Raw genomic sequence first — 27,919 nt, forward strand, 5'->3', positions numbered from 1 at the left:
CCCCATTCCCTCCTAACCCCCCATTTCTCCCTCCCATTTCCCCCAATACCCCCCCCAATTATCTCCCCCCCATTTCCCCACAATAACCCCCATTTTCCATCTCCCCTCCATTTCCCCCCAATAACCCCCCAATAACCCCCATCCCCATTACCCTCCCCATTCCCCCCTAACCCCCCATTTCTCCCTCCATTCCCCCCAATAACCCCCCAATTCTCTCCCCCACATTTCTCCCCCTAATTCTCCATTTCCCCCCAATAACCCCCCAATAACCCCCCAATTCTCTCTCCCCCCCCATTTCTCCCCCCCCCATTTCTCCCCCCCCATTTCTCCCAACCCCCCATTCCTCCCCATTTCCCCCCAATAACCCCCCAATTCTCTCCTCCCCATTTCTCCCCATTTCTCCCCCACCCATTTCCCCCCAATAACCCCCATTTCTCCCCCCCAATAACCCCCATTTCTCCCCCCATTTCTCCCCCCAATTCCCCCCCCTTTTCCCCCAATAACCCCCATTTCCCCCCCCATTTCCCCCCCCCGCAGATCCTGGCGTTCAAGGAGGGCGAGCAGAAGGAGACGGAGGGCATGCTGCGCCTGCGCCGCGCCAACGCCCAGAAACCCGCCCCCCCGGCGCCGGGCCCCCCGTCCTGCCTGTGCCGCGGCCCCGCCACCCCCGCCATGCTGCAGTGCCAGCTGTGCCGCGACTGGTTCCACGGCGCCTGCGTCTCCTGCCCGCGCCTGCCCCCCCTCCAGAAACCCGCGCCGCCCCCCCCGGCCTGGTGGGAGTGGGACGCCAAGTTCCTGTGCCCGCTGTGCCAGCGCTCGCGCCGCCCGCGCCTCGAGACCATCCTGGCGCTGCTGGTGGCGCTGCAGAAGCTGCCGGTGCGGCTGCCCGAGGGGAGGCGCTGCAGTGCCTGACCGAGCGCGCCATCACCTGGCAGGACCGCGCCCGCCGCCTCCTGGCCGCTCCGGAACTTTCCGCCGCCCTCCAGCGACTGGAGGGGATGAGGCACCCCCGGGCGGGGGGGGGAGGAGGAGGAGGAGGAGGAGGAGGAGCGGCCGCGGGGGGCGACGGAGCCGGGGGGGCGCTCAGGGAGGCCAGCTGCAACGAGCAGACCAAGGTACGGGGGCTATAGGGGCACTATGGGAGGCGTATGGGGGGTATAGGGGGGTATAGGGGCTCAGGGAGGCCAGCTGCAACGAGCAGACCAAGGTATGGGGGCTATAGGGGTTGTATGGGGGTATAGGGGGGTATAGGGGGGTATAGGGGCTCAGGGAGGCCAGCTGCAACGAGCAGACCAAGGTATAGGGGCTATAGGGGCAGTATGGGAGGCGTATGGGGGCTATAGGGGGGTATAGGGGCTCAGGGAGGCCAGCTGCAACGAGCAGACCAAGGTATGGGGGCTATAGGGGCACTATGGGAGGCGTATGGGGGCTATAGGGGGGTATAGGGGCTCAGGGAGGCCAGCTGCAACGAGCAGACCAAGGTACGGGGGCTATAGGGGCACTATGGGGGGTATAGAGGGGGCTGTGTGGGCTATAGGGGGGTATAGGGGCTCAGGGAGGCCAGCTGCAACGAGCAGACCAAGGTATGGGGATATAGGGGGAGGTATGTGGGATGTAAGGGGAGCATATGGGCTGGAGGTGGAGGTATGGGGGCTATAAGGGCGGTACAGGAGCTCTGGGGTGTATAGGGGCTATAGGGGGAGGTCTGGGGTGTATAGGGGCTATAGGGGAAGGTCTGGGGTGTATAGGGGCTATAGGGGGAGCTCTCGGGTGTATAGGGGCTATAGGGGGAGCTCTCGGGTGTATAGGGGCTATAGGGGAAGGTCTGGGGTGTATAGGGGCTATAGGGGGAGGCCAAACTGCCCCCCGATGCCGTTGCCCCCCCAGGTGTCGGTGGAGAACGGTGACGCCCCCAGTCCGGAGAAGAACCGGCCCCTGGCCTCGGGTGAGCGGGGGATCCTCTGGGACCCACCGGATCCCCACAGCCCCTGGGGATCCACCAGGGACCCTGGAGAGTCACTGGGAGGGTGGCGGGATCGACTGGATCCCCTGTGGGTCCTATGGATCCACTCGGAGCACAGGGGACGCTGTGGAACCCACTGGATCCCCGGTGGCTCATATAGATCCATTCTGAGCACAGGGGGCGCTGTGGAACCCACTGGATCCCCGGTGGCTCATATAGATCCCTTCAGAGCACAGGGGACACTGTGGACCCACTGGATCCCCTGTGGCTCCTATAGATCCCTTCAGAGCACAGGGGACACTGTGGACCCACTGGATCCCCTGTGGGTTCTATATAGATCCACTGTGAGCACAGGGGTCACCGTGGAACCTACTGGATCCCCTGTGGCTCCTGTAGATCCGCTGTGAGCACAGGAGACACTGTGGAACCCACTGGATCCCCTGTGGCTCCTATAGATCCCCTCAGAGCACAGGGGACACTGTAGAGCCCACTGGATCCCCTGTGGGTTCTATAGATCCAGTGTGGCTCCTATGGATCCACTCTGAGCACAGGAGACACTGTGGGACCCACTGGATCCCCTGTGGGTTCTATAGATCCAGTGTGGCTCCTATGGATCCACTCTGAGCACAGGAGACACTGTGGGACCCACTGGATCCCCTGTGGCTCCTATAGATCCCCTGTGGCTCCTATGGATCCACTCTGAGCACAGGAGACACTGTGGAACCCACTGGATCCCCTGTGGCTCCTGTAGATCCACTGTGGGTTCTATAGATCCACGCTGAGCACAGGGGTCGCTGTGGAACCCACTGGATCACCTGTGGCTCTTATAGATCCACTGTGAGCACAGGGGACACTGTAGAGACCACTGGATCCCCTGTGGCTCCTATAGATCCACTGTTAGCACAGGGGACACTGTAGAGACCACTGGATCCCCTGTGGCTCCTATAGATCCACTGTTAGCACAGGGGACACTGTGGAACCCAATGGATCCCCTGTGGCTCCTATAGATCCCCTGTGGTTCCTATAGATCCACTCCAAGCACAGGGATCCCTCCAGAGCTGGAGGTGCTGAGCCCCCTATGTTGTCCCCAACGCCCTGTGACCACTGTCCCCTTGTCCCCCTTGCCCCACTGTCCCCTTGTCCCCACTGTCCCCTTGTCCCCACTGTCCCCCTTGTCCCCGTGTCCCCTGACGTGGCGCTGTCCCCGCAGAGCTGGAGCGGCTGCAGGGCCCGGTGCTGGAGCTGCCCGAGGGCGCGCGCCGGGCGCTGGAGGAGCTGATGATGGAGGGCGACCTGCTGGAGGTGACCCTGGACGAGGCCACCAGCATCTGGCGCCTCCTGCAGGCCGCCCGCCCGCCCCCGCTGCCGCTCTTTCCGCCTGCTCCTCGAGGTATCGGGGACCCGGCGCCCCAAAAACGCCCCCCGGGCCACCCCCGGCCCCGGGTCACGTCCCCAGGGTCACAGCGGGGACGCACAAAGGACCCTGGGGACCACCGAAACTGCCCCAAAGTGGCCCCAGAATTGATCCCAACCGCCCCGGGGACCCCAAAACTGGCCCCAGAACTGCCCCAAATGACCCTGGGGACCCCAAAATTGCCCCCGACTAACCCAGGGACCCAAAACTGACTCGAGGTGGCCCCAAACTGCCCCAGATGACCCTGGGGACCCCAAAACTGACTCGAGGTGGCCCCAGAGCTGCCCAAAATGACCCTGGGACCCCAAAACTGCCCCAAGGTGACCCTGGGACCCCAAAACTGACCTGAAGTGTCCCCAAAACTGCCCCAAATGACCCTGGGGACCCCAAAACTGACTCGAGGTGGCCCCAGAGCTGCCCCAAAGTGGCCCCAGAATTGATCCCAACCACCCTGGGGACACCAAAACTGACCCAAGTGGCCCCAAAATTGCCCCCAAATGACCCTGGGGACCCCAAAATTGCCCCAAACTACCCTGAGGACCCCAAAACTGACTCGAGGTGGCCCCAGAACTGCCCCAAAATGACCCTGGGGACCCCAAAACTGCCCCAAGGTGACCTTGGGGACCCCAAAACTAACCTGAAGTGTCCCCAGAACTGCCCCAAAGTGGCCCCAGAATTGATCCCAGCGCCTTGGGGACCCCAAAATTGATCCCGGCACCTTGGAGACCCCAAAATTGCCCCAAAATGACCCTGGGGACCCCAGAATTGGCCCCAGAGTGTCCCCAGAACTGCCCCAAAGTGGCCCCAAAACTGCCCCAAAATGACCCTGGAGACCCCAAAATTGCCCCGAAGTGGCCCCAAAATTGCCCTAAATGAGCCTGGGGACCCCAAATTGCCCCAAAGTGTCCCCAAAACTGCCCAAACCGCCCTGGGGACCCCAAACTTCAGGAGGTCTGTGTCGTCCCCCCCCCAATTAGTTCCTTTTTGGGGGGTGTCACTAATGGGCTGTCCCCCCCCCCAGCTGGAGCAGGTGGAACGTCGGGGGGCCCGATCCCGGGGCCGGGACCCCGAAAAGCGTCGGAAACGGCGGGGGGGGGGATCGGGGCGACCTCCCCCCCCTGGCCAAGGAGGAGCTGGAGCCAAAGAGGATTCGGGGGCCCGAGGGGGGGGGGGACACCCCGAGACAGCCCCCCCGCCCCACCCGGCCCCCACACCCGGGGGTGAGTGAGATGGGGGGGGACACCTGGAGTTTGGGGGGCTATGGGGGGCATGAGGAAGGGTCATGTGGGGTTATGGGGGTACAGGGGGGGTCATGGGGAGTTTTGGGGGGGTCATAGGGGGTTATGGGCACTGAGGCGATTTGGGGGGGGTCGGGGGGTTTATGGGGTAAGAGGGTGTTGGGGGGGTTATGGGGTACTGGGGGGGGACAAGAGGATTTAGGGGGGGATTATGGGGTACAAGGGGGGTTTGGGGGAGTCATGGGGGGTTTTGGGGGCAAGAGGGTCATGGGGGGGTTGGGTTTAGGGGGTTCATGGGGGGTTATGGACTATGGGGGGTAATGGGGGTTCCCACTTTGTCTCGGAGGGGGGGTTCTGTGGTATAAATCAGTGTGGGGGTTCCCCATGAGGTTTGGGGGTTCAACCTGTGCCCCCCCCCCCAGGAATCGTGACGCGGAGCCCCCAGTTCAGCCGGACGCTCCTGCCACAGCGGGGGGGGCCCCATCAGGACCCCCCCCCCCCCAACCCCCAGGACCCCTCGCCTGGGCGGGGGGGCTCCCCCCGTGTCCCCCCCCCCGCGATGTAATTATTTGAGTTGATTTCTTTGTACCGTTGAGCCCGGGGGGGTCACACACACACATGGGGGGGTCCCCAAACCGGGGTGGGGGGGGGCGCCCCAACCAGCACAGCAGGGCCCCCCCACCCCCCCACCTCGCACCGGGTTTTTTATAGGATGGGGGGGGGTGGGGGCACAGAGGGGGCGGATTGGGGGTGTCGTCCGTTCCCTCCCCCCCCCCCCGCCGACACTAACAGTCTCGGGCTCTTTGTAGCGGGGATGGGGGGGGGGGGGCTTATTTTATTGTATTATGATTTTTTTATTATTATTAAACTTTGGAGGCTAAAAAGCGATTGGGGTGATTGGGGGGATGGGATGGCCCCCCCCCCCAAAAAAAACTGCGTGACCTCATGAGGCAAAATCCACCTTTTCTGAGGTTAAAATCGACTTTTCTGAGCAGAACTCCCCCCCCCCCCCCCCACACAAGTGTTCACTGGTAGTCCGGTTCCAGGTGTTTATTGCAGCCCGGGGGGCGTGGCTAGTCCTAGGCTCCGCCCACACACAACGGTTATTGGTGGCAGGTGTTTCGTTGCAGGGGGCGTGGCTAGTATCAGGCCACGCCCACACAGCTCATTCATTGAACCTCGGGGGCAGGGCCCTGCCCGCACTGCCCCTTCATTGGTGCCGACCCCAGGCCCCGCCCACCCGGCCCGTTCATTGGTGGCGGTCCCAGGCCCCGCCCACGCAGCTCATCTCATCCGCCAGCTCGTCCTCGGCGGGCGGGCGCAGCGGCTCCTCGTCGCTGTAAACGGCGGCGGAGGGGGCGGGGCCGGGGCCGGGGGCGGGGCCGGTGGAGCGGCGGCGGGTGAGCAGGTCGGCGGCCGCGCTCTCCATCTCGTCCATGGTCATGTCGCAAGCGTCCGCGATCTCGCGTTTGGCCACCGCCACGAATTTGGGGTCGCGGGCGAACAGCCCCAACCCTTCCGAGATGAGAACCTGCGGGGGAGCCGCGAGGAGCTGCCACCGCGCTCGGCGTGTCCCCCAAACCTTGTGTCCCCCCCCCATACCCCGGCACTCACGGCTTCCACCAGGCTGTCGGCGGAGCCGCGGGCCAGCGCGGCGCCGGAGCCGCAGGGGACGCGCAGGCGGGAGGGCCCGGGGGCGCCGCGCTGCTCCCCCAGGAGCCAGCGGGACAGCGGGGGGAGGCTCCCCCCGGCGCCGCCGGCCCCCCCCGCGCCTCCCCCGCCCTCCAGCAGGATGAGCGGCGCGTACAGGACGTGGCCGCGGGGGGGGGGCGGCCGCCCAGGCGTGCGAGGAGCCCCCCAGGCGCCAGGTGTCGGAGCTGCCGTAGCCCTGTGCGGAGAGCGGAGTAAGGGGGGGTTTTGTGTGGGGGGGTGACACGCGTGTGTGTGTCCCCCCCCCCCCGATCCCCGTGTCACACGTGGTGGTACCTGCGGCCGCGCGGGGCCGGGGGGGCCCGAGGGGTTGTAGGTGCCCGGGATGGGCTCGTCCTCGCAGCTGCTCTGGCGCCGCAGGCACTGGATGGTGAAGGAGGGTTTGCGGCCTGCGGAAAGCGGGGGGGGGGGACATGGAGTGGGGGGGACACATTCAATCAGGAGGGGAGCACTGGAACCCCCGCCCCTCCGTAAAGGCCCCGCCCCCTCTTAGCTAAGCCCCTCCCCATAGGCCACATCCTCTCGTTGGAAACCCCCCCCCCCCCCCCCCGCGATGCTCCTTCCCTGGAAGTCCCGCCCCTCCCTGCACTCACTGCCCCTTTCTGTAAGCCACTCCCCTCCTGCAGGCACCGCCCCCTCCCTCCTAGCCACGCCCCTTCAACCACGTCCCTCCCTGCAAGCCCCGCCCCATTAGCCCCGCCCCTTTCCCTTAGCCCCGCCCCCCTCCCGTACCCGCGGGGTGGGCGGCAGGAGCCGGCGCCTCTTGAGCTGTTGTCCCTCCAGGGTCCCGTTGTGCAGCGCCACGTGCCGGGGGGGCAGCGGCAGCGACCCCCCCCGCGGCCCCTCCCCCACCCAGCGCGGGGGGTGGGGGGCGGGCAGGGTCCCCCTGGGGAGGGGACAGGGTGGGTGAGACCCCTCCCCCCCAAATCACCCCCATCCCACCCTCGGGGAGCGGGGGCGTCGGTACCTGTGCCCCCCCCGGCGGTGCCGCGGGGCCGGGGGCTCCGGCTCCTCCTCGGGCTGCCCGGGGCCGGGGGGGGGATCGTCCTGCCCCCCCAGCTCCGAGCGGTGCCTGCACAGGAACACCTTTGGTATGTGTCCCCCCCATACTGTGTGTGTCCCCCCCCCATAGTGCGTTTGTGTCCCTCCCCCCATAGTGTGAACCCCCATAGTGTGTGTGTGCCCCCCCCATAGTGTGTGTCCCCCCACCATAGTCTGTGTGTGTGTCTGTGTGTGTGTGTGTGTGTCCCCCCGATACCTGCTGCCTCTGTGGGTGCCCTCCTGGTTCAGGGGGCGGGTTCGTCCCCCTCGGTGGGTGTTGGGGTGTCCTGGGGGGGCTCCTCGGGGGGGCTGGGGGCGGAGCCGTAGAGCGTCTCTGGGGGCTGTGTGCAGAGGGGCGTGTCAGTGGGCGTGGCCTCGGGGGAAGGCGGGGCCAGAAATGGGGTGGGGAATGGAGCCAAAGAACATCTCGGGGCCTGCAGGGGGCAGTGGGTGTGGTTTCCGAGGGGCGTGGCCAGAAGGGGGCTGGAACAGGTTGGGGGCGTGGCTTCACGGGGGCGTGGCCACAAGGGGCTGGGACAAATTGTGGGTAGTGACAGTAGGGGCGTGTTCTCTGGGGGGGGGGGAGTGGCCAGAAGGGCTGTGGGCGGAGCCAAGCAGCATCTCGGGGGCTGTGGGGCGCAGTGGGCGTGGCCTCCGAGGGGCAAGGCCAGAACGGGGCTGGGACAGGTTGGGGAAGCATGTCAGTGGGCGTGGCCAGGAGGGGGCGTGTCCAGGAGGGGCGTGTCTCGGGGGGCGTGGCTTACGGCGTAGCTCAGCCGCTCCTCCTCATTGGCCGCGGGGGGGTCGTTGTCGTCAGCTCCAGGTCCCCGCTCAGCGCCCGGCGCATCTCGGGGCCCAGCGCCTGCAGCGACTGCAGCCGGCCTGGGGGGCGGGGGGGACACGTCAACCCCCCAATCACCCCCCGTGACCCCCCAGCACCACCCTCCTTTTGGGGGGGGGGAAAAACCCCCAGTTCTTTGGGGTGAACCCTCCTTTTTGGGGGGAAAACCCCTCCATTTTTGAACATGAACCCTCCCTTTTTTGGGGGGGGCAAAACCCCTATTGCTTTTGGGGGTGAACCCTCCATTTTTGGGGGGTAAATCCCCGGTTTTTTTGGGTGGGGGGGTGAAGCCTCCTTTTGTGGGGGGACTCCCCCCCATTCTTTTGGGGTGAACCCTCTTTTTGGGGGGGCAAAAACCCCTATTTCTTTTGGGGGTGAGCCCTTCTTTTTTTGGTAGGAAAATGCCTTTTTTGGGGTGAACCCTACTTTTTTGGGGGGTGAACCCTCCATTTTGGTGGGAAAACCCTTTTGGGGGGGTGAACCCGCCTTTTGGAGGGGTAAACCCCCATTTCTTTTGGGGGTGAACCCTCCTGTTTTGGTGGGAAAAACCCCCTTTTTTTGGGGGGGGGGGTGAACCCACCTTTTAGAGAGGGGAAAAACCCCTTTTCTGGGGGGTGAACCCTCTTTTTGGGGGGGGGCAAAACCCCCATTTCTTTTGGGGGTGATCCCTCCTTTTTTTTGTGGGAAAACCCCCTTTTTTGGGAGGGTGAACCCTCCTTTTGGAGGCGGGGGGGGGGGGAGGAAAACAACCACCTTCTTTTTGGGGGTGAACCCTCCTTTTGGGGGGGGGACACCCCCCATTTCTTTTGGGGTGAACCCTCCTTTTGGGGGGGTAAAACCCCTCATTTTGTGTTAAGCCCCCCCCCCTAATTTTGGCAGTACCCCCACCTCGTTTTGGGTGTACCCCCCCCGTTTTGGGGTCCCCCCCGTTTTGGGGTCCCCCCCGTTTCGGGGTGCCCGCTGGGCCGCACCTGCAGCGCGCTCTGGGTGCTGGGCTGGGCGCTGGGCCCCAGCGCCCCCCGCTCCTTCCGCCGCCGGAACTTGCGGAAATAGTCCTGGATCAGGAACGTGGCGTAGAACTTGCCCACGGTCACCTCCTCCTCTGGGGGGGGGCAGGGGGTCAGCGACACCCCAAAACGGGGGGGGGACACCCCCACAATGGGGGGACACGCCCACAAATAGGGGACACCCCCACAATGGGGACACCCCCAGAATGGGGGGGGATGACCCCACAAAGGGGACACCCCCACCATGGGGACACCCCCACAATGGGGACACCCCCAGAACGGGGGGGACGACCCCACAAAGGGGACACCCCCATGAATGGGGACACCCCCAAAACGGGGGGGACACCCCCACAATGGGGGAGACGACCCCACAAAGGGGACACCCCCATGAATGGGGACACCCCCAAAACGGGGGGGACACCCCCACAAAGGGGACACCCCCACAATGGGGACACCCCCAGAATGTGGGGGACACCCCCACAAAGTGGGAGACACCCCCATGAATGGGGACACCCCCCAGAATGTGGGGGACACCCCCATGAATGGGGACACCCCCAGAATGGGGGGATGACCCCATAAAGGGGACACCCCCACAATGGGGACACCCCCACAATAGGGACTCTCCCAAAACGGGGCGGGGGGGGGAACAAACCCCTATTTATTTGGGGGTGAACCCACTTTTTTTGGGAGGGGGTAAAACCCCCTTAATTATTGAAAGTGAACCCTCCTATTTTGGGGGGTAAAACCCCGATTTCTTATTGAGGTGAACCCCCTTTTTGGGGGTAAAACCCCCTTAATTAGTGAATGTGAACCCCCCTTTTTGGGGGGGTAAAAACCACCATTTATTTAGGGGTGATCCCTCCTTTTGGGGGGGGGGGGAACCCCCCAATTATTGAGTGTGACCCCCCCCCTCCAATTTTGGGGGGCAAACCCCCTATTTCTTATTGAGGTGAACTCTCCTTTCTTGGGGGGGGGGGGTGATCACCCCATTTATTTGGGGGTGACCCTTCTTATTTTGGGGTAAAAGACCCTATTTCTTATTGAGGTGAACCCCCCTTTTTGGGGGGGTAAAACCGCCTTTTATTTGGGGGTGAACCCTCATTTTTGGGGGGGGTAAAAACCCCATTAATTATTGAAGGTGACCCCTCCTTTTTCAGGGGTTGAACCCCCATTGATTTGGGGGTGAACCCACTTTTTTTGGGGGGGGTTTAAAACCCCTCTATTTTTGAACATGACCCCCCCCCTCGTATTTTGGGGGGGGTAAAACCCCCTATTTCTTATTGAGATGAACCCTCCTTTTTGGGGGTAAAACCCCTTCATTATTAAGCTGAACCCTCCAATTTTGGGGGTAAAACCCTCATTTCTTTTGGGGTGACCCCCAATTTTAGGGGGGTGGGGGGGTGTGAAATAACGCCCCCCCCCTTTACTGACCCTCGGGGGGGGGAATGACCTCGTCCAGCAGCTTCGGCTTCGTCCGCTTCCAGATCTTCTTGATGACCGCGCGCAGCTCCTTGTTGGCCACGTCCAGGTTCCCTGTTTATGGGGGGGTCACACACACAATGGGGTGTCCCCACATTGTTCTGGGGGGGTCTGCGTGTCCGTCCCCCCCCCCGCGGTGCCCGACCTTCCGTCTTGATGCGGAGGGAGGTGCGCACCAGGGCGAACAGCGTGGCGTTGAAGGTGACGGTGCCGTCCGAGTTGAGCGGCATGTTCATGGCCACCAGGCGCTGGGGACAGCGGGAAAGTGGGGGGGCGGGAAGGGACCCAGGCGTCCGGGGAGGGGACCCAGGCGTCCGGGAGAGGGGAGCCAGGTGGCTGATGAGGGGAGCCAGGTGGCTGAGGGACCCAGGCGTCCGGGAGAGGGGACCCAGGTATCAAAGGAAGGGACCCAGGCGTCCGGGGAGGGGACCCAGGTGGCTGAAGAGGGGACCCAGGTGGCTGAGGGACCCAGGCATCCGGGATGGGGACCCAGGCATCCGGGAGAGGGGACGCAGGTGTCTGTGGAGGGGACCCAGGTATCTCGGAGAGGGGACCCAGGCGTCCGGGGAGGGGAGCCAGGTGGCTGAAGAGGGGACCCAGGTGGCTGAGGGACCCAGGCATCCAGGGAGGGGACCCAGGCATCCGGGGAGGGGACCCAGGCATTTGGGAGAGAGGACCCAGGTGTCCGGGGAGGGGACCCAGGTATCTGGGGAGGGGAGTCAGGTGTCCGGGAAAGGGACCCAGGCATCCGGGGAGGGGACCCAGGCGCCTGGAAAAGGGACCCAGGCGTCCAGACAAGGGACCCAGGCGTCCAGGAGAGGGGACCCAGGTGTCCGGGAAGGGACCCAGGCGTCCGGGGTGGGGACCCAGGCATCCGGGGAGGGACCCAGGTGTCTGGGATGGGGCCCCAGGCATCCGGGGAGGGACCCAGGCGTCCGGGAAGGTCCCCGTTTCGGGGGGCTGACCTTGCAGGCCACGCGGTGCGGGCAGAGCTTCCCGAAGCCCAGGGGGGGCTGGATGCGCCGCAGCAGCGTCACCACGTCCAGGTGCTTGATGCGGCCCCTGGGGGATGGGGGGGGAACAGTGACCCTGACCGTGACCTTGACCTTGACCTGAGGGCGCCCTTGACCCGGACGGACCTGGCGGCCGGGTCGTACTCGGACCAGACGCGCTTGAACTCGTCCAGGTGGTGGGGGCCCAGGATGGACCAGTCGCGCGTCAGGTAGTCGAAGTTGTCCATGATGACGGCCACAAAGAGGTTGATGATCTGGGGGGGAGATGTGGGGCAGAGGGGTTGGTATGGGGCAGGGATCCCACTATGGGGCAGGGATGTTGCTGTGGGGCAGAGGGGTTGATATGGGGCAGGGGGGTCTTGCAATGGGGAAGGGATCTCACTATGGGGCAGGGGGTCTCACTGTGGGGCATGGATGTTGTTGTGGGGCAGGGGGTCTTGCAATGGGGCAGGGATCTCACTATGGGGCAGGGATGTTGCTGTGGGGCAGGGGGTCTTGCAATGGGGCAGGGATCTCACTATGGGGCAGGGATGTTGCTGTGGGGCAGGGTTGCTGGCTATAGGTCACAGATGTTGATATGGAGAAGGTGATATCGCTATGGGGCAGGGCTGTCACTATGGGTCAGGGCTCTCTGTCACTGTGGGTCAGGGCTGTTGCTATGGGGCAGAGCTCTCGCTATAGGGCAGGGCCTCTCGCTATGGGTCAGGGCTGTTGCTGCTGACGTTGCTATGGGCTGAGCTGGGGCCGTGGGGCAGCAGCGCCGTGGGGCAGCAGTGCTGTGGGGCAGCGGCACTATGGGGCAGCGTTGCCGTGGGGCAGCGTTGCCGTGGGGCAGCACTGGCGCCGTGGGGCTCACCAGGAAGGCGCAGAGCATGAAGAAGCTGATGAAGTAGACGATGGCGAAGTTGCTGCCGCAGCTGAACTCCTCCCCCGGCCCCGCGTCCGACTCCGGGTCACAGCGCTTGCCCGGCAGGCTGGCCAGCATCACCTCCTGCCACGCCTCCCCCGTGGCGCACCTATGGACACCCTATGGACACCCTATAGATACCCTATGGACACCCTACAGATACCCTATGGACCCCTATGGGGCTCCCCCAGAACCCCCCTGACCCCCAGCATCACCTCCTGCCACGCCTCCCCCGTGGCGCACCTATAGACACCCTATGGACACCCTATAGATACCCTATGGACACCCTATGGACACCCTATGGACCCCTATGGGGCTCCCCCAGAACCCCCCTGACCGCCAGCGTCACCTCCTGCCACGCCTCCCCCGTGGCGCACCTATAGACACCCTATAGACACCCTATAGACACCCTATGGACCCCTATAGACACCCTACGGACACTCTATAGACCCCTATGGGGCTCCCCCAGAACACCCCTGACCCCCAGCATCACCTCCTGCCACGCCTCCCCGGTGGTGCACCTATAGACACCCTATGGACACCCTATAGACACCCTATGGACCCCTATAGACACCCTATGGACCCCTATCGGGCTGGGTGGTTCACAGGGTCCCAACACAGGGACCCCCAGACCCCATAGAGACCCCCTTAGATCCCATAGGAACCCCCCCAAACCCTACAGAGACCCCTCCAAGATCCTATAGGGACCTTGCAGAGCCTATAGGGACCTATGGAGCCTATAGGAGCCGCCGTCCCCACCTGAAGAGCAGCAGCACGGCCTGGGGGAAGGTCTGGAAGTTGTTGTTGCGGTTGATTTGGGTCCCGTCCTGCAGCGCCACCTTCCCAAAGGTCTGGGGACACGGGGGGGACAAAGCGGGTGACACCGGGGGGTGACACCAGGAGGTGACACTAGGAGGGTGACACCAGGGGGGCAACACTGGGGGAGTGACACCGGGGGGGTGACACCAGGAGGTGACACAGAGGGGGTGACACCAGGGGGGTGACACCCGGAGATGACACCAGGGGGGTGACACCAGGGGGGGTGACACTGGGGGTGACACCCAGAGGTGACACTGGGAGGGTGACACCGGGGGGGGTGACACTGGGGAGGTGACACCGGGGGGGAGGTGACACTGAGGGGATGACACCGGGGGGATGACACCCGTAGGTGACACCAGGGGGGTGACACCCGGAGGGTGACAACGGGAAGTGAGACCAGGGGGGTGACACCCAGAAGTGACACTGGGGGGGTGACACCGGTGGGGTGACACCAGGAGGTGACACTGGGGGGGTGACACCCCTAGGTGACACTGGGGTGGTGACACCCAGAGGTGACACCAGGGGGTGACACCGAGGGGGTGGCACCAGGAGGTGACACTGAGGGGGTGACACCAGGGGGGTGACACCCGGAGGTGACACTGGCCCCCCCGTGTCCCACCTGCATCCCGATGACAGCGTAGATGAAGAAGATCATGGCGATGAGGAGGGCGACGTAGGGCAGCGCCTTTGCGGGGGGGGACACAGAGCGAGGAGGGGGTGTCACCAACCCCTCGCCATGTCCCCAACCCTCCCCGCGATGTCCCCAAGGCCACCTGGAAGGACTTGACGAAGGTCCAGAGCAGCGTGCGGATCCCCTCGCCCTTGGACAACAGCTTCACCAGCCGCATCACGCGGAACAGGCGGAAAAAGGTGATGGAGATGCGGGAACTGTCCTCGGAGCTCTGGGGGGAGGACACGGGGGGGTCAGAAGGACCCTCACATTGTCACCCCCCCGCCCGGTGACACCGCCGTACCTCGCCGACGTGCCCCCCGTTCTGTCACACAGGCGCGAGATGGAATGGATGGCGGTGGAGACAGACAGACGGACGTGATGGACACAGCGGGGGGTGCGGGGGTAATGGGGACACCCCTGTCACCCCCACACCCCCCCCCGCAGGCAGGGGACACAAACAAGGGGGGGTGACACTCACGTTGACCTCGGTGACAGCGATGTCCACCACGCTGCCCACCACGATGAGCGCGTCAAACGTGTTCCAGGCGTCGCAGAAATAGTGCTGGGGGGGACATGGGTGACACTGTCACCGCGGGTGACACCCCCCTCCTTGGGTGACACCGCCTGTCCTTGGGTGACACCGCCTGTCCTTGGGTGGCACCGCCTGTCCTTGGGTGGCACTCCCCTCCTCATGTGACACCCTCTGTCCTTAGGTGACACTGTCACCTCGTGTGACACCCCCTCCTTGTGTGACAACCCCCTCTTTGTGTGACAACCCCCGTGCTTGTGTGACACCCCCCCGTCCTCATGTGACACCCCCCTCCTTGGGTGACACCCTCCACGTTTGTGTGACACCCCCACTCCTTGTGTGACAACCCCCTCTTTGTGTGACACTCCCCCTCCTCATGTGACACCCCCTGTCCTTGGGTGACACCCCCCATGCTCGTGTGACACCCCCCCTCTTTGGGTGACACCCCCATCCTTGTGTGACACCCCCGTCCTTGTGTGACACCCCCGTCCTTAGGTGACCCCCCCTGTCCTTGGGTGACACCCCCAATGCTCGTGTGACACCCCCCTCTTTGGGTGACACCTCCGTCCTTGTGTGACACCCCCATCCTCAGGTGTCACCCCCGTCCCTGTGTGACCCATCCTCAGTTGTCACCCCTGTCCCCATGTGTCCCCCCCCGTGTCCCCGTGTCCCCACCCGCGGTTTGAAGGCCACGATCTTGAGCAGCATCTCGGCGGTGAAGAGCCCGGTGAACACCATGTTCAGCAGATCCATCACGTAGTTGAACGGCTTGGACTGCTCGTAGTGCTACAGGCGGACAAACAACAGCGTCACCGCGGCCCCCGCCTGTCCCCAACATCCCCCCCCCACCACCCACCTGCACGGCCAGCGCGATGGTGTTGAGGAGGATGAGGACGAACATGATGTACTCGAAGGCGGTGGAGTTGACCATGGCCCAGACGCGGTGCTGGCTGCGGTTGTGCGGGATGTACCGCCGCAGCGGCTGTGCCTTCAACGCGTACTCCACGCACTGGCGCTGCCACCGGGGAGGGGACATGGGGACAGTGCCACCACCGCGTGGTGACACCCCCTGTGTGCACAGGGGGACACCGTGGGGTCCTCTCACCACCATTTGGGGTGATGAGGTGACACTGTGGTGTGTCACCGTAACCCCGGCTGTGCCTTCAACGCGTACTCCACACATTGGCGCTGCCACGGGGCGGGGACATGGGGACAGTGCCACCACCGCGTGGTGACACCCCCTGTGTGCACAGGGGGACACCGCGGGGTCCTCTCACCACCATTTGGGGTGATGAGGTGACACTGTGGTGTGTCACCGTAACCCCGGCTGTGCCTTCAACGCGTACTCCACACATTGGCGCTGCCACGGGGCGGGGACATGGGGACAGTGCCACCACCGCGTGGTGACACCCCCTGTGTGCACAGGGGGACACCGCGGGGTCCTCTCACCACCATTTGGGGTGATGAGGTGACACTGTGGTGTGTCACCGTAACCCCGGCTGTGCCTTCAACGCGTACTCCACACATTGGCGCTGCCACCGGGGGGGGGGACATGGGGACAGTGCCACCACCGTGTGGTGACACCCCCCGTGCGCACAGGGGGACACCGCGGGGTCCTCTCACCACCATTTGGGGTGATGAGGTGACACTGTGGTGTGTCACCGTAACCCCAACTGTACCTTCAGCACGTACTCCACACACTGGTGCTGCCACCAGGGCGGGGGACATGGGGACAGTGCCACCACCGTGTGGTGACACCCCCCAAGTGCACAGGGGGACACCATAGTGTCTCCCTGACCACTGCGTGGGGTGACAAGGTGACACTGTAGCACGTCACCGTAACCCCGGCTGTGCTTTCAATGCGTACTCCACGCACTGGCGCTGCCACCGGGGAGGGGACATGGGGACAGTGCCACCACCATGGGGTGACACCATGGGGGTCCCCACAGTGTCCCCTCCACCACTACATGGGACACCACAATGTCCCCCTGACTGTTGTGTGGGGTGACAAGGTGACATTGCAGCGTGTCACTGTAACCCTGGCTGTGCTTTCAATGTGTACTCCACGCGCTGGCGCTGCCACCAAGGAGGGGACATGGGGACAGTGCCACCATGAGGTGACACTGCTGGCACCCACCAATGCCATGTGGGGTGACAATACAGTGTCACTCACAACCACAGCCAGATCCTCCCCACTCTGCTGGTGGCACCGGGGAGGGGACACAATGGCCACACATGGAGATGTCACCACTGTCAGTGAGGTGCCACCACTCCAGGAGGTGACAAAATGACACCACAGTGTCCACCCACCACATAGGGTGACAAGGTGACACTGCAGTGTCCCCAAAACCCTGGTCACATCCTCCCTATACTGTCACTGTCACAGGGGAGGGGAAACAACCACCACATATGGAGGTGTCACCACCACACATGAAGGTGCCACCACCCCAGGAGGTGACAAAGTGACACCACAGTGTCCCCTCACCACATAGGGTCATGAGGTGACACTGCGGTGTCCCCAAAACCCTGGTCACATCCTCCCTGTACTATTACTGGGGACAGGACACAACCACCACATATAGAGGTGTCACCACAGCACATGGAGGTGCCACCACCGCGTGTGAAGGTGCCACCACCCCAGGAGGTGACAAAGTGACACCATAGTGTCCCACCACCACATGGGGTGACGAGGTGACACTGCGGTGTCCCCAAAACCCTAGTCACATCCTCTCCATACGGTCACTGTGACCGAAGAGGTGACACAACCTGGCGGTGCCACCCCCCGGGGATGTCCCCAAGTGCCACCAGGCGTCCCCTGTCACCTGGTTCTTGTCCAGCTCGCAGTTGCGGTACTCGCTCTCGCCCTGCGCGCGGAAGGTGATGATGACGAAGCCCACGAAGATGTTCATCATGAAGAAGGCGATGACGATGATGTAGACGATGAAGAAGATGGAGATCTCCACCCGGTAGTTGTAGATGGGCCCCTGGTCCTCGGCGTTGGCGTCGATGGCTTTGTACAGCAGCCTGAGGGGACACGACGGTGACGCGGCGGTGACATCCCGCCCCGGGGTGGCCTTGTCACCGTCCCCAGACTCACGCGGGCCACCCCTCGAAGGTGGAGACGGTGAAAAGCGCCATCATGCCGGCCAGGACGTTGTCGAAGTTGAAGTCGCTGTTGTGCCACAGGCGCTGGCGCACCGAGGGGTGGGTGACGTCCCCGTCCTTGTACACCAGGAACGTGCCCCTGGGGGACAGGGGGACATTGGGGACATCACACCAAGGGGTGGGTGACGTCCCCGTCCTTGTACACCAGGAACGTGCCCCTGGGGGACAGGGGGACATTGGGGACACATCCCCATCCATGTACACCAGGAACGTGCCCCTGGGGGACAGGGGGACATTGGGGACACATCCCCATCCATGTACACCAGGAACGTGCCCCTGGGGGACAAGGGGACAATGGGGACATGTTCCCATCCTTGTACACCAGGAATGTGCCTCTGGTGGGGACAAGGGGGACATTGGGGACATGTCCCTGTCCTTATACACCAGGAACGTGCCCCTGGTGGGGACAGGGGGTTGGGGACTTCGGGGGTTGGGGACACAGCACCCACTTGCACTCCCCTGGCGTGTGTTTGGCCTCATCGGTGCAGCTGTAGAACTTGCCCTGGGGACAGTGGGGGGGTCAGGGGGGTCCCCACCTCTCGGGATGGGGGGTTGGGGACCCCCAGGGGGTTTTGGGGACCCCCGGGGGGGTTTTGGGGTCCCCTCGCTCACCTTGAAGAGCTGCACCCCGATACAGGCGAACATGAACTGCAGCAGCGTGGTCACGATCATGATGTTGCCGATGGTGCGGATGGCGACGAAGACGCACTGGACCACGTGCTGGGGACACCCGGACAGACGGACGTGGGAGGGACAGACCAGGGACACAGGGACAGACAGACAGGGGGGGACACAGGGATGGAGGGATGGACACACGGGACACCACATGTTGGGGACAGAGGGATGGACTTGGGGACAAAGGGACAGGGGGAAATGGGGACACACAGACATGGGGACACAGGGACATCAGGTCCTGGGGACAGAGGGACAGACACAAGGGGACGGAGGGACAGACACAAGGGGACGGAGGGACACCTTGTGCTGGGGACAGAGGGACAGACACAAGGGGACATGGGGACATGACGTGCTGGGGACACGGGGACGTCAGGGACAGGGGGACAGATGAACCGGGGGACAGAGGGACAGACAGACATGGGGACAGAGGGATGTCGGGGACACCACATGCTGGGGACAGAAGGACAGACAGACACGGGGACGCAGGGACAGAGGGACGTGGGGACACAGAGACGGACACATGGGGACACAAGGACATGGGGACATGGGTGGTGGGGACAGACGGACATCGAGGACAGGGACATATGGGCAGAGAGGGACAGACGGACATGGGGACACAGGGACAAACAGACATGGGGACAGACAAACATGGGGACTCGGGGACAGACAAACATGGGGACAGAGGGACGTGGGGACACCCCTTGCTTGGGACAGAAAACCAGACACCCTCCCAGTGCTCCCAGTGCCCCCCCGTCCCCTCCCAGTGCTCCCAGTCCCTCCCAGTGCCCCCCCGTCCCCTCCCAGTGCCCCCCTGTCCCTTCCCAGTGCTCCCAGTCCCTCCCAGTGGGCACCTTGAGGCCCTTGGCGCGGTTGATGGCTCGCAGGGGCCGCAGGACGCGCAGGACCCGCAGGATCTTCACCACCGAGATGGCGCTGGAGCTGCGGGGGGGACACCAGTCGCTCCCAATGCCTCCCAGTAACACTCCCAGTCCCTCCCAGTCCTTGTACCGGTGCTCCCAGTTCACCCCAGTCCCTTACTGGTCTCACAGGAAGGTGACGCCCCCTCTCTCCCATTGGAGTTTGTATGTAAAATAAAGGTGGATCCCTCCATCCCAGTTCATCCCAGTATACTCCAGTGAACCCCAGTACCTTCCAGTATACTCCAGTGCCTCTCCCAGTTCACCCCAGTCCCTTACTGGTCTCATACAACAGCATCACTCCCTCTCCCCCTCAATTTGAGCAGCAGATCCCGCCCTCCCAGTCCCTCCCAGTTCATCCCAGTATACTCCAGTGCCTCCCAGTGTACCCCAGTATACTCCAGTGCCTCTCCCAGTTCACCCCAGTCCCTTACTGGTCTCATACAACGGCATCACTCCCTCTCCCCCTCAATTTGAGTGGCAGATCCCGCCCTCCCAGTCCCTCCTAGTGCCTCCCAGTCCTTCCCAGTGCCTCCCAGTGCCCCCAGCAGCCCTCCCAGTGCCCCCAGCACCTCCCCAGTCCCTCCCAGTGCCTCCCAGTGCCCCTAGCACCTCCCCAGTCCCTCCCAGTGCCTCCCAGTGCCTCCCAGTAGCGCTCACTGGATGCCGAAGGAGATGAGGGACACGCTGACCACCAGCAGGTCCAGGAGGTTGAACCAGTTGCGGCAGAAGGAGCCTTTGTGCAGGAAGGCGCCAAACGCCGTCATCTGGGGGGGGTGACACCGTGAACCCCGACATTGGGGGGACCCCCCCACTCCCCAGGACCCCCCCAAACCCCTGGGGACCCCCCCAAACCCCTGGGGACCCCCCAAAATCCCCCCCTCCCCAGTACCTTGAGCAGGATCTCAACAGTGAAGATGGAGGTGAAGGCGTAATCAAAGTAGCCCAAAATCTGGGGGGGGGGGGGGGGGGCAGAAAATGGGGTGACCCTGACACCCCCACACCCCCAAACCCTCCTTGTGTCCCCTGACCCCCCCAGTTCCTCCCAGTTCTTCCCAGTGTCCCCCAGTTCAACCCCATCCCCAGCACTGGGCAAGTGGCTCATGTCCCACATGGGATGAATTAACATTCCCTCCCACACCCCCATTCTCCCAGTTTGTCCCAGTTTGCCCAATATCCCCCCCATGGTTGTCCAGCACCCCCAGACCCCCTACACACCCCAGTTCCCCCCAGTACCCCCCATTTCAACCCCCCCCCGCCACACTGGGCTCCTGTGTCCCACATGGGATGAATGAACCCCTCTCCCCCATTGCCCCAGTTGCTCCCAGTTGCTCCCAGTTTGCCCAGTGCCCCACGTGGTTGCGGGGGGAGTGGGTGCGGACGGGGTCCTCGGCGGCCAGCGAGACGCTGCTGAGGATGATGAAGACGAGGATGAGGTTGGTGAAGACGTGGTGGTGGATCAGGGCGTGGCAGCGCACCCGCAGCCTGCACCAGTGCTCCCAGTTAATCCCAGTTACTCCCAGTTCACTGGGTGCGCCCCTGTCCCCAGTCCCCCCACGTTCTTAGTGTCCCCAGTCCCAGTGCTCCCAGCTCCCCCAGTGCCTCCCACCCCAGTGCTCCCAGTCCCCCAGTGTCCCCAGTCCCCCAGTGTCCCCAGTGCTCCCAGTTTGTGTCCCCAGTGCTCCCAGTTAGTCCCAGTTACTCCCAGTTCACTGGGTGCGCCCCTGCCCCCAGTCCCCCACGTTCTTAGTGTCCCCAGTCCCAGTGCTCCCAGTTCTCCCAGTGCCTCCCACCCCAGTGCTCCCAGTCCCCCAGTGTCCCCAGTCCCCCAGTGTCCCCAGTGCTCCCAGTTTGTGTCCCCAGTGCTCCCAGTTAATCCCAGTTACTCCCAGTTCACTGGGTGCGCCCCTGCCCCCAGTCCCCCCACGTTCTTAGTGTCCCCAGTCCCAGTGCTCCCAGTTCCCCCAGTGCCTCCCACCCCAGTGCTCCCAGTCCCCCAGTGTCCCCAGTCCTCCCAGTCCCCAGTGCTCCCAGTTTGTGTCCCCAGTGCTCCCAGTTTGTGTCCCCAGTGCTCCCAGTTTGTGTCCCCAGTGCTCCCAGTTTATGTCCCCAGCTCCAGTCCTCCCAGCCATCCAGTCCCAGTGCTCCCAGTTTGTGTCTCCAGTCCCAGTGCTCCCAGTTCCCCCACCCCCAGCCTCCCAGTACCCCCATGCTCCTGACCCCCTCCCGCTGCTCCCAGTTTGCATCCCCCCCTCCCAGTCCCCCCAGTGCCCCCGCCACCCCTCCCAGTAGCTCCCAGTCCCCCCAGTGCCCCCATCACCCATCCCAGTAGCTCCCAGTCCCCCCAGTGCCCCCATCACCCCTCCCAGTAGCTCCCAGTCCCCCCAGTGCCCCCGCCACCCCTCCCAGTAGCTCCCAGTGCTCCCAGTGCTGACGGGTTGGTGCTGCCCAGCAGGAAGAAGGCGCTGCCCTCGGGGATCGGCACCACTTTGCTCTTGGGGGGCTCCTCGGGGGGGTCCAGCCGGGGCCCCCCCAGACTGTCCCGCTCTCCCCCAGCCTCCTCGTCACCTGCAAGGGACCCAGGCGTCCGAGCGGTGTCACCCCCTCAGGGACCCAGGCGTCCGGGTGGGTGACAGAGTGGTGACACCGACCTTCCTCCTCCTCTTCATCCTCCTCCTCCTCCGGCTGCTCCCCCTCCACCTGGGGGGAATTTTGGGGGGGGTGAGGGTGGTGACATGGGGGAGGGGTCACACACTTTTGGGGGGACACATGTTGGGGGGGGGTGTCACCCTGGGGGGGGACACTGAGGTGAGTGTCACACTTGGCAGGGGGGGGTGACAATTTGGGGGAAGGTGTCACCCTTTGGGGGGTCACACTCTTTTGGGGGGGTCACACGCTTCTGGGGGGGTCACACTTTGGGAGGGACACTCTGAGGTGAGCGTCACACTTTGGGGGGTGTCACTTTGGAGGTGTCACACTTGGGGGGGGTCACATTTTGGGGGGTGGGGGTCACACACATTGGGGGGTGTCACAATTTGGGGTGTCCCCCCCCGTCCCACTCACCTTCACACTCACGTCCTGGCTCCCTGCGCTGGCTTCCACCTCTCCAGCTTTGTCCCTGGTTTTGGGGTGAAAAAAGAGGGGGTTCAGGCAAAGGACCCAGGCGTCCGAGAGCCCTCCCCCACCCCCTAAAAGGGACCCAGGCATTCAAGTACTCCCCCCACCCCCATAAAAAAGGGGACCCAGGCGTCCGGGCTCACTTCTTCTCGGTCCCCGAGTTGATGTTGTCACCATCGGCCAAGTTGTCGACGGCGATGGCCAAGAAGACGTTGAGGAGGATGTCTGGGGAGGAGAGGGTTAACCAGTGCTCCCAGTATCCTCCCAGTATGCTCCCAGTATGTTCCCAGTATGCTCCCAGTTCCCTCTTGCTGGGTTCGCTCCTGTCCCCCCCACCCCACTTTCACTCCCAGTCCCAGTATCTCCCACACCTGCTTCCCAATTACCTAGTGCTCCCTTCCCAGTCCCTCCCAGTTACCCGGTTCCCCCTTCCCAGTCCCCTCCCAGTACCCTCCCAGTTTCCCCTCTTGTTGGCTTTCACTCCTGGTCCCATTCCCCCTGCCCCACTCTCTACTTCTATTCCCAACCCCAGTCCCCCCCGTTTCCCAGTCCCAGTCCTTCCCAATGCTCCCAGTACCCCCCAGTCCCCCCCAGTCCCAGTGCCCCCCAGTTCCCCCGTCCCAGTCCCTCCCAGTGCTCCCAGTCCCGCCCACGCACAGTTCCCCGCAGATGAAGAGGATGACGAAGTAGATGCAGACGAGCATCCCGGGGAAGACGGGGGCCGCCGTACGCCATGATCCCGTCGTACATCACCGCGTTCCAGTCCTCCCCCGTCAGGATCTGGGGCGGGGGGGACACCCCAAAACCCCAGGGTCACCCCAAAACCCCAGCAGCCCTCCCGCACTCCCAGTACAGCCCCCCAGTGCTCCCAGTACGCTGCTGCCGCCTCCCAGCCCTTCTCAGGGTGCAGCGTCACCCTGGAGGGGCTACAGGATGGTGAGGGGACCTGTTTAGGGGGGGTTCATGGGTTTTGGGGTCCCCCATGGGTTTTGGGGTCCCTCTCTGGGCTTTGGGTGTCCCCCCCCCAGATTTCAGGGTCTCTCACAGGTTCCAGAGTCCCCCACAAATTCCAGGGTCCCCTACAGGATTCAGGGTCCCCCCTTGGATTTTAGGCTCCCCCCTTGGATTTTAGGGTCCCCTCTCTGGGCTTTAGGGTCCCCCCAGGTATAAGGATGCCCCTCCAGGTTTCGGGGTGTCCCCCAGATCTGGGGGTTCACCTGGAAGACGGTGAGAAGGGCCTGAGGGAAGGTATCGAAGGTGCTTCGCTTGGTCTGGGTCTCGTCGAAACTGAAGCGTCCCCCGAAAAGCTGCATCCCCAGCAGGGCGAAGATGATGATGAAGAGGAAGAGGAGGAGGAGGAGGAGGGAGGCAATGGACTTCATGGAGTTCAGCAGCGAGCCCACCAGGTTGCTCAGCGACGCCCAGTGCCTGCGACATACTGGTGTTACTGGGAGAACTGGGAAAAGGTGCCCCGCGGCCGCAGGGGGGCTGGATGGGGTCATGAATGGGGTCATTGGGTGGGGTCAATGGAGCTGAATGGGGTCATGAATGGGGTCATTGGGTGGAGTCATTGGAGCTGAATGGGGTCAATGAATGGGGTCATTGGAGCTGAATGGGGTCAATGAATGGGGTCATTGGGTGGAGTCATTGGAGCTCAATGGGGTCAATGAATGGGGTAATTGGGTGGGGTCAATGGAGCTCAATGGGATCAATGAATGGGGTCAATGAATGGGGTCAATGAATGGGGTCAATGAATGGGTCAATGAATGGGGTCAATGGAGCTGAATGGGATCAATGAATGGTGTCAGTGGAATGGGATCATTGAGTGGGGTCAATGGAGCTGAATGGGGTCAATGAATGGGGTCAATGAATGGGATCTTTGAATGGGGTCAATGAATGGGGTCAATGGAGCTGAATGGTATCAATGAATGGGGTCATTGAGTGGGGTCAATGGAGCTGAATGGGGTCAATGAATGGGGTCATTGAGTGGGGTCAATAGAGCTCAATGGGGTCAATGAATGGGGTCAATGAATGGGGTCAATGAATGGGGTCAATGAATGGGGTCATTGAGTGGGGTCAATGGAGCTGAATGGGGTCAATGAATGGGGTCATTGGGTGGGGTCAATGGAGCTGAATGGGGGTCAATGAATGGGGTCAATGGAGCTGAATGGGTCAATGAATGGGGTCACTGAGTGGGGTCAATGAATGGGGTCACTGAGTGGGGTCAATGGAGCTGAATGGGTCAATGAATGGGGTCATTGAGTGGGGTCAATGAACGGGGTCAATGATTGGGTCATTGAGTGGGGTCAATGGCGCTGAATGGGGTCAATGAATGGGGTCAGTGAATGGGGTCAGTGAATGGGGTCAATGAATGGGGCCAATGAACGGGGCCAATGAACGGGGCCAATGAACGGGGCCCAATGAACGGGGTCAATGAACGGGGTCAGTGAATGGGGTCAATGAATGGGGTCAATGAATGGGGTCAGTGAATGGGTCACTGAATGGGGTCAGTGAATGGGGTCAATGAATGGGGTCAATGAATGGGTCAGTGAATGGGGTCAATGAATGGGGTCAGTGATGGGGTCAATGAATGGGGTCAATGAATGGGGTCAGTGAATGGGGTCAATGAATGGGGTCAGTGAATGGGGTCAGTGAATGGGGTCAGTGAATGGGGTCAATGAACGGGGTCAATGAATGGGGTCAGTGAATGGGGTCAATGAATGGGGTCAATGAATGGGGTCAATGAATGGGCCAATGAACGGGGCCAATGAACGGGGCCAATGAACGGGGTCAATGAATGGGGTCAGTGAATGGGGTCAATGAATGGGGTCAATGAATGGGGCCAATGAACGGGGCCAATGAACGGGGCCAATGAACGGGGTCAATGAATGGGGCCAATGAATGGGGTTAAAGGTACTGAGTGGGGTCAGTGAATGGGGTCAATGAATGGGGTCAGTGGAGCTGAATGGGATCAATGAATGGGGTCAATGAATGGGGCCATTGAGTGGGGTCAACGAATGGGGTTAAAGGTACTGAGTGGGGTCAGTGAATGGGGTCATTGGGTGGGGTTAAAGGTACTGAGTGGGGTCAATGAACGGGGTCAACGGAGCCGAATGGGGAGACGTGTGCGGGGAGGTGACGCCCCCCGAAGTCCCGCTGTCCCCTCACCGGGTGACTTTGAAGACGCGCAGCAGGCGGACGCAGCGCAGCACGGAGATGCCCAGGGGCTCCATGGCCCCCCGCTCCACCAGCGCCGTCTCCAACACCCCCCGCACACCACGAAACAGTCGAAGCGGTTGAAAAAGCTGGCGAAGTAACACCCGGCGCCCAGGGCGTAGAGTTTCAGCAGCATCTCGGCGGCGAACAGCGACAGCAGCGCCTTGTTGGCGTACGCTTTTGGGGGGAAAAACGCTGTTTGAACACCCCGCCGAAACACGGGGGTGCGGGGTTTTAAAGTGGGGGCGTGGTACCTTGAGTCTGGGTGAGCCAGGGGGGTTGGCCGTGGTGCTCCGAGGCGATGGTGAGGGTGTTGAGGAACACCAGAAGTAAGACGGTCCAGTAGAAGAAAATGGATTTGACGGCTGCGCGGCAGCGGCGCCGCCACAGGCGGTTCAGGCGGCGAAGGCGGCGCCTGGGGGGGAAATTTGGGGGGGCGGGGGGGGGAAATTTGGGGGTACGGGGCGGGGGGAGGTGTTGGAGGGGACAGTGGGAGTTGGATGGTTTGAGGTGTTGGGTTAGAGACCCCCCATGAAGTGGGGGGGGAGGATTTGGGGGCGCCCCGCTGTGTGCCCCCCACTTTTCCCATGTCCTCCCCCCCCTTTTTTACACCTCCTCCCCCTCCCTGTTTTTCCACCCCCCATCACTTTCCCTTTCACTCACCAGAATTTCGTCTTTGTGATTTTGCCCCTGGGGAGGGAAAAGCACAAGAGTTACCCCCAAATTTGGGGGAGGGGTCACATGGGAGATGATGGGAGGGGGCCCTGTGGCCATGGGGGGGTGTTCGGGTACCCAAGGAGGGGTTATAGGGGTGCTGGGGGCAGTTTGGGGTTCCATAGGGGGGTCCCAGGTGGTCTTGAGGTGCTGTGGGGGCAGTTTTGGGGTCTGGGGGGGAACAGGGAATTGGTGGGGGCGGGTCCCCAGGGGCTATGGGAGGTTTTAGGGGGTCATGGGGGGGCTGAGAAGGATCTTGGGGGGCTGGTGGGGGTCCCAGGGTCAGGTTTGGGGTCTGGAGGGGGTCTCAGGGGCTATGGGAGGTTTTAGGGGGTCATGGGGGGGCTGAGAAGGATCTTGGGGGGCTGGTGGGGGGTCCCAGGGTCAGGTTTGGGGTCTGGAGGGGGTCCCAGGGGCTATGGGAGGTTTTAGGGTGTCATGGGGGGGCTGAGAAGGATCTTGGGGGGCTGGTGGGGGTCCCAGGGTCAGGTTTGGGGTCTGGAGGGGGTCCCAGGGGCTATGGGAGGTTTTAGGGGGTCATGGGGGGCTGAGAAGGATCTTGGGGGGTTGGTGGGGGGTCCCAGGGTCAGGTTTGGGGTCTGGAGGGGGTTCCAGGGGCTATGGGGGGGTTATGGGGGTTCCCAGGAGATACAGGGTGTCCCAGGGGTTACCAAGGGCTATGGTGGAATCCCAGGGAAAATGGGGGGTCCTAGGGGGTATTGGGGGGCCCAGGAGACATGGGGGGGTCCAGGCCCCCCCGTTTCGTCACTCACAGGCAGCGGTCGCAGGCGCCCGGTTGTGCCTCCTCCTCACCCGCTGTCTCCGTGTTCACCGACGTTGTCTCGCTGCCCGGAAGACTGGCTGGGGGGGGGGGGACAAGGACAGGTCAAAGGTCAGCACAGGGGACAGCAGGGAGTTGGGGGGGGGGCACCCCAACATCGTGGGGACCCCCCAAGGTGCGGGGACAGTGGTTACCGTGGGTGTCGGTGGAATGACTGGTGTGGCGCAACCACTTCAGCCGCGGTTTGCGCTTCCCCATCAGTTCCTCGGCCGTCAGCCCTGGGGGGGGGGGGGGGGGACACGGAAAGGTTTATGGGGTGCTGAGGATTTTGGGGGGTCACGAGGGTCCCCCCCCAACACTTACGGTGCTTCTCGTGCTCGTCATCGTCACCCTCCAGGTCCTCGGCTTGGGTGATCCAGTCCATGTAGCCCCGCAGATCTTCCTCCAGCTGCTGCTTCTCCCGCAGCTTCTGGAAATCTCCGCGGGCTTTGGCCTTTTCACGCTCCTTGGAGAACTCCCTGGGGGGGGGACACGCGTGTGACCCCCCCCAAAAACACGCTAAGAACATGTTAATGACATGGTACCCATGGCCTCACCCGCTCAGCACCCCCAGCACCAAATTGAGGACGAAGAAGGAGCCGAAGATGACGAGGCTGACGAAGTAAATCCAGGGTAACTCGTGGCCCATGGCGTCCTGCAT

The 27,919-nt window shown here is 63.0% G+C and overlaps 2 protein-coding genes across 2 annotated transcripts; one reads left to right on the top strand and one right to left on the bottom strand.

Moving 5' to 3' along the window:
• Window positions 1-537: 537 nt before the first annotated feature.
• Window positions 538-4,606, top strand: LOC309451796 (uncharacterized protein; the record flags this gene model as incomplete). The annotated part of the gene is made up of 4 exons (XM_082076499.1): window positions 538-1,115; window positions 1,888-1,945; window positions 3,174-3,353; window positions 4,399-4,606. Coding segments are annotated over 4 exons (1,019 nt in total), but the record flags the coding sequence as incomplete, so codon positions are not given.
• Window positions 4,607-5,030: 424 nt separating this feature from the next.
• On the bottom strand, window positions 5,031-27,919 carry LOC309451797 (voltage-dependent L-type calcium channel subunit alpha-1F-like; the record flags this gene model as incomplete). The annotated part of the gene is given in 48 exon segments (XM_082076500.1): window positions 5,031-6,146; window positions 6,230-6,442; window positions 6,444-6,503; window positions 6,602-6,714; window positions 7,058-7,060; window positions 7,063-7,211; window positions 7,293-7,397; window positions 7,584-7,707; window positions 8,131-8,151; window positions 8,183-8,242; window positions 8,245-8,248; window positions 9,179-9,309; window positions 10,646-10,747; window positions 10,839-10,941; window positions 11,659-11,755; window positions 11,833-11,960; window positions 12,563-12,722; window positions 13,373-13,464; window positions 14,052-14,117; window positions 14,206-14,334; window positions 14,407-14,427; window positions 14,584-14,667; window positions 15,310-15,420; window positions 15,491-15,649; window positions 17,457-17,658; window positions 17,732-17,878; window positions 18,249-18,301; window positions 18,412-18,519; window positions 19,326-19,413; window positions 20,052-20,158; window positions 20,284-20,343; window positions 20,747-20,876; window positions 21,827-21,959; window positions 22,037-22,091; window positions 22,455-22,509; window positions 22,652-22,733; window positions 23,166-23,172; window positions 23,174-23,227; window positions 23,229-23,288; window positions 23,726-23,936; window positions 25,677-25,773; window positions 25,776-25,901; window positions 25,979-26,139; window positions 26,388-26,414; window positions 27,212-27,299; window positions 27,414-27,497; window positions 27,583-27,737; window positions 27,816-27,919. Coding segments are annotated over 48 exon segments (4,911 nt in total), but the record flags the coding sequence as incomplete, so codon positions are not given.

This window comes from Streptopelia decaocto (genome assembly GCF_964273445.1).
Source record: "Streptopelia decaocto genome assembly, contig: HAP1_SCAFFOLD_1864, whole genome shotgun sequence".
NCBI classification, from domain to species: Eukaryota; Metazoa; Chordata; class Aves; order Columbiformes; family Columbidae; genus Streptopelia; species Streptopelia decaocto.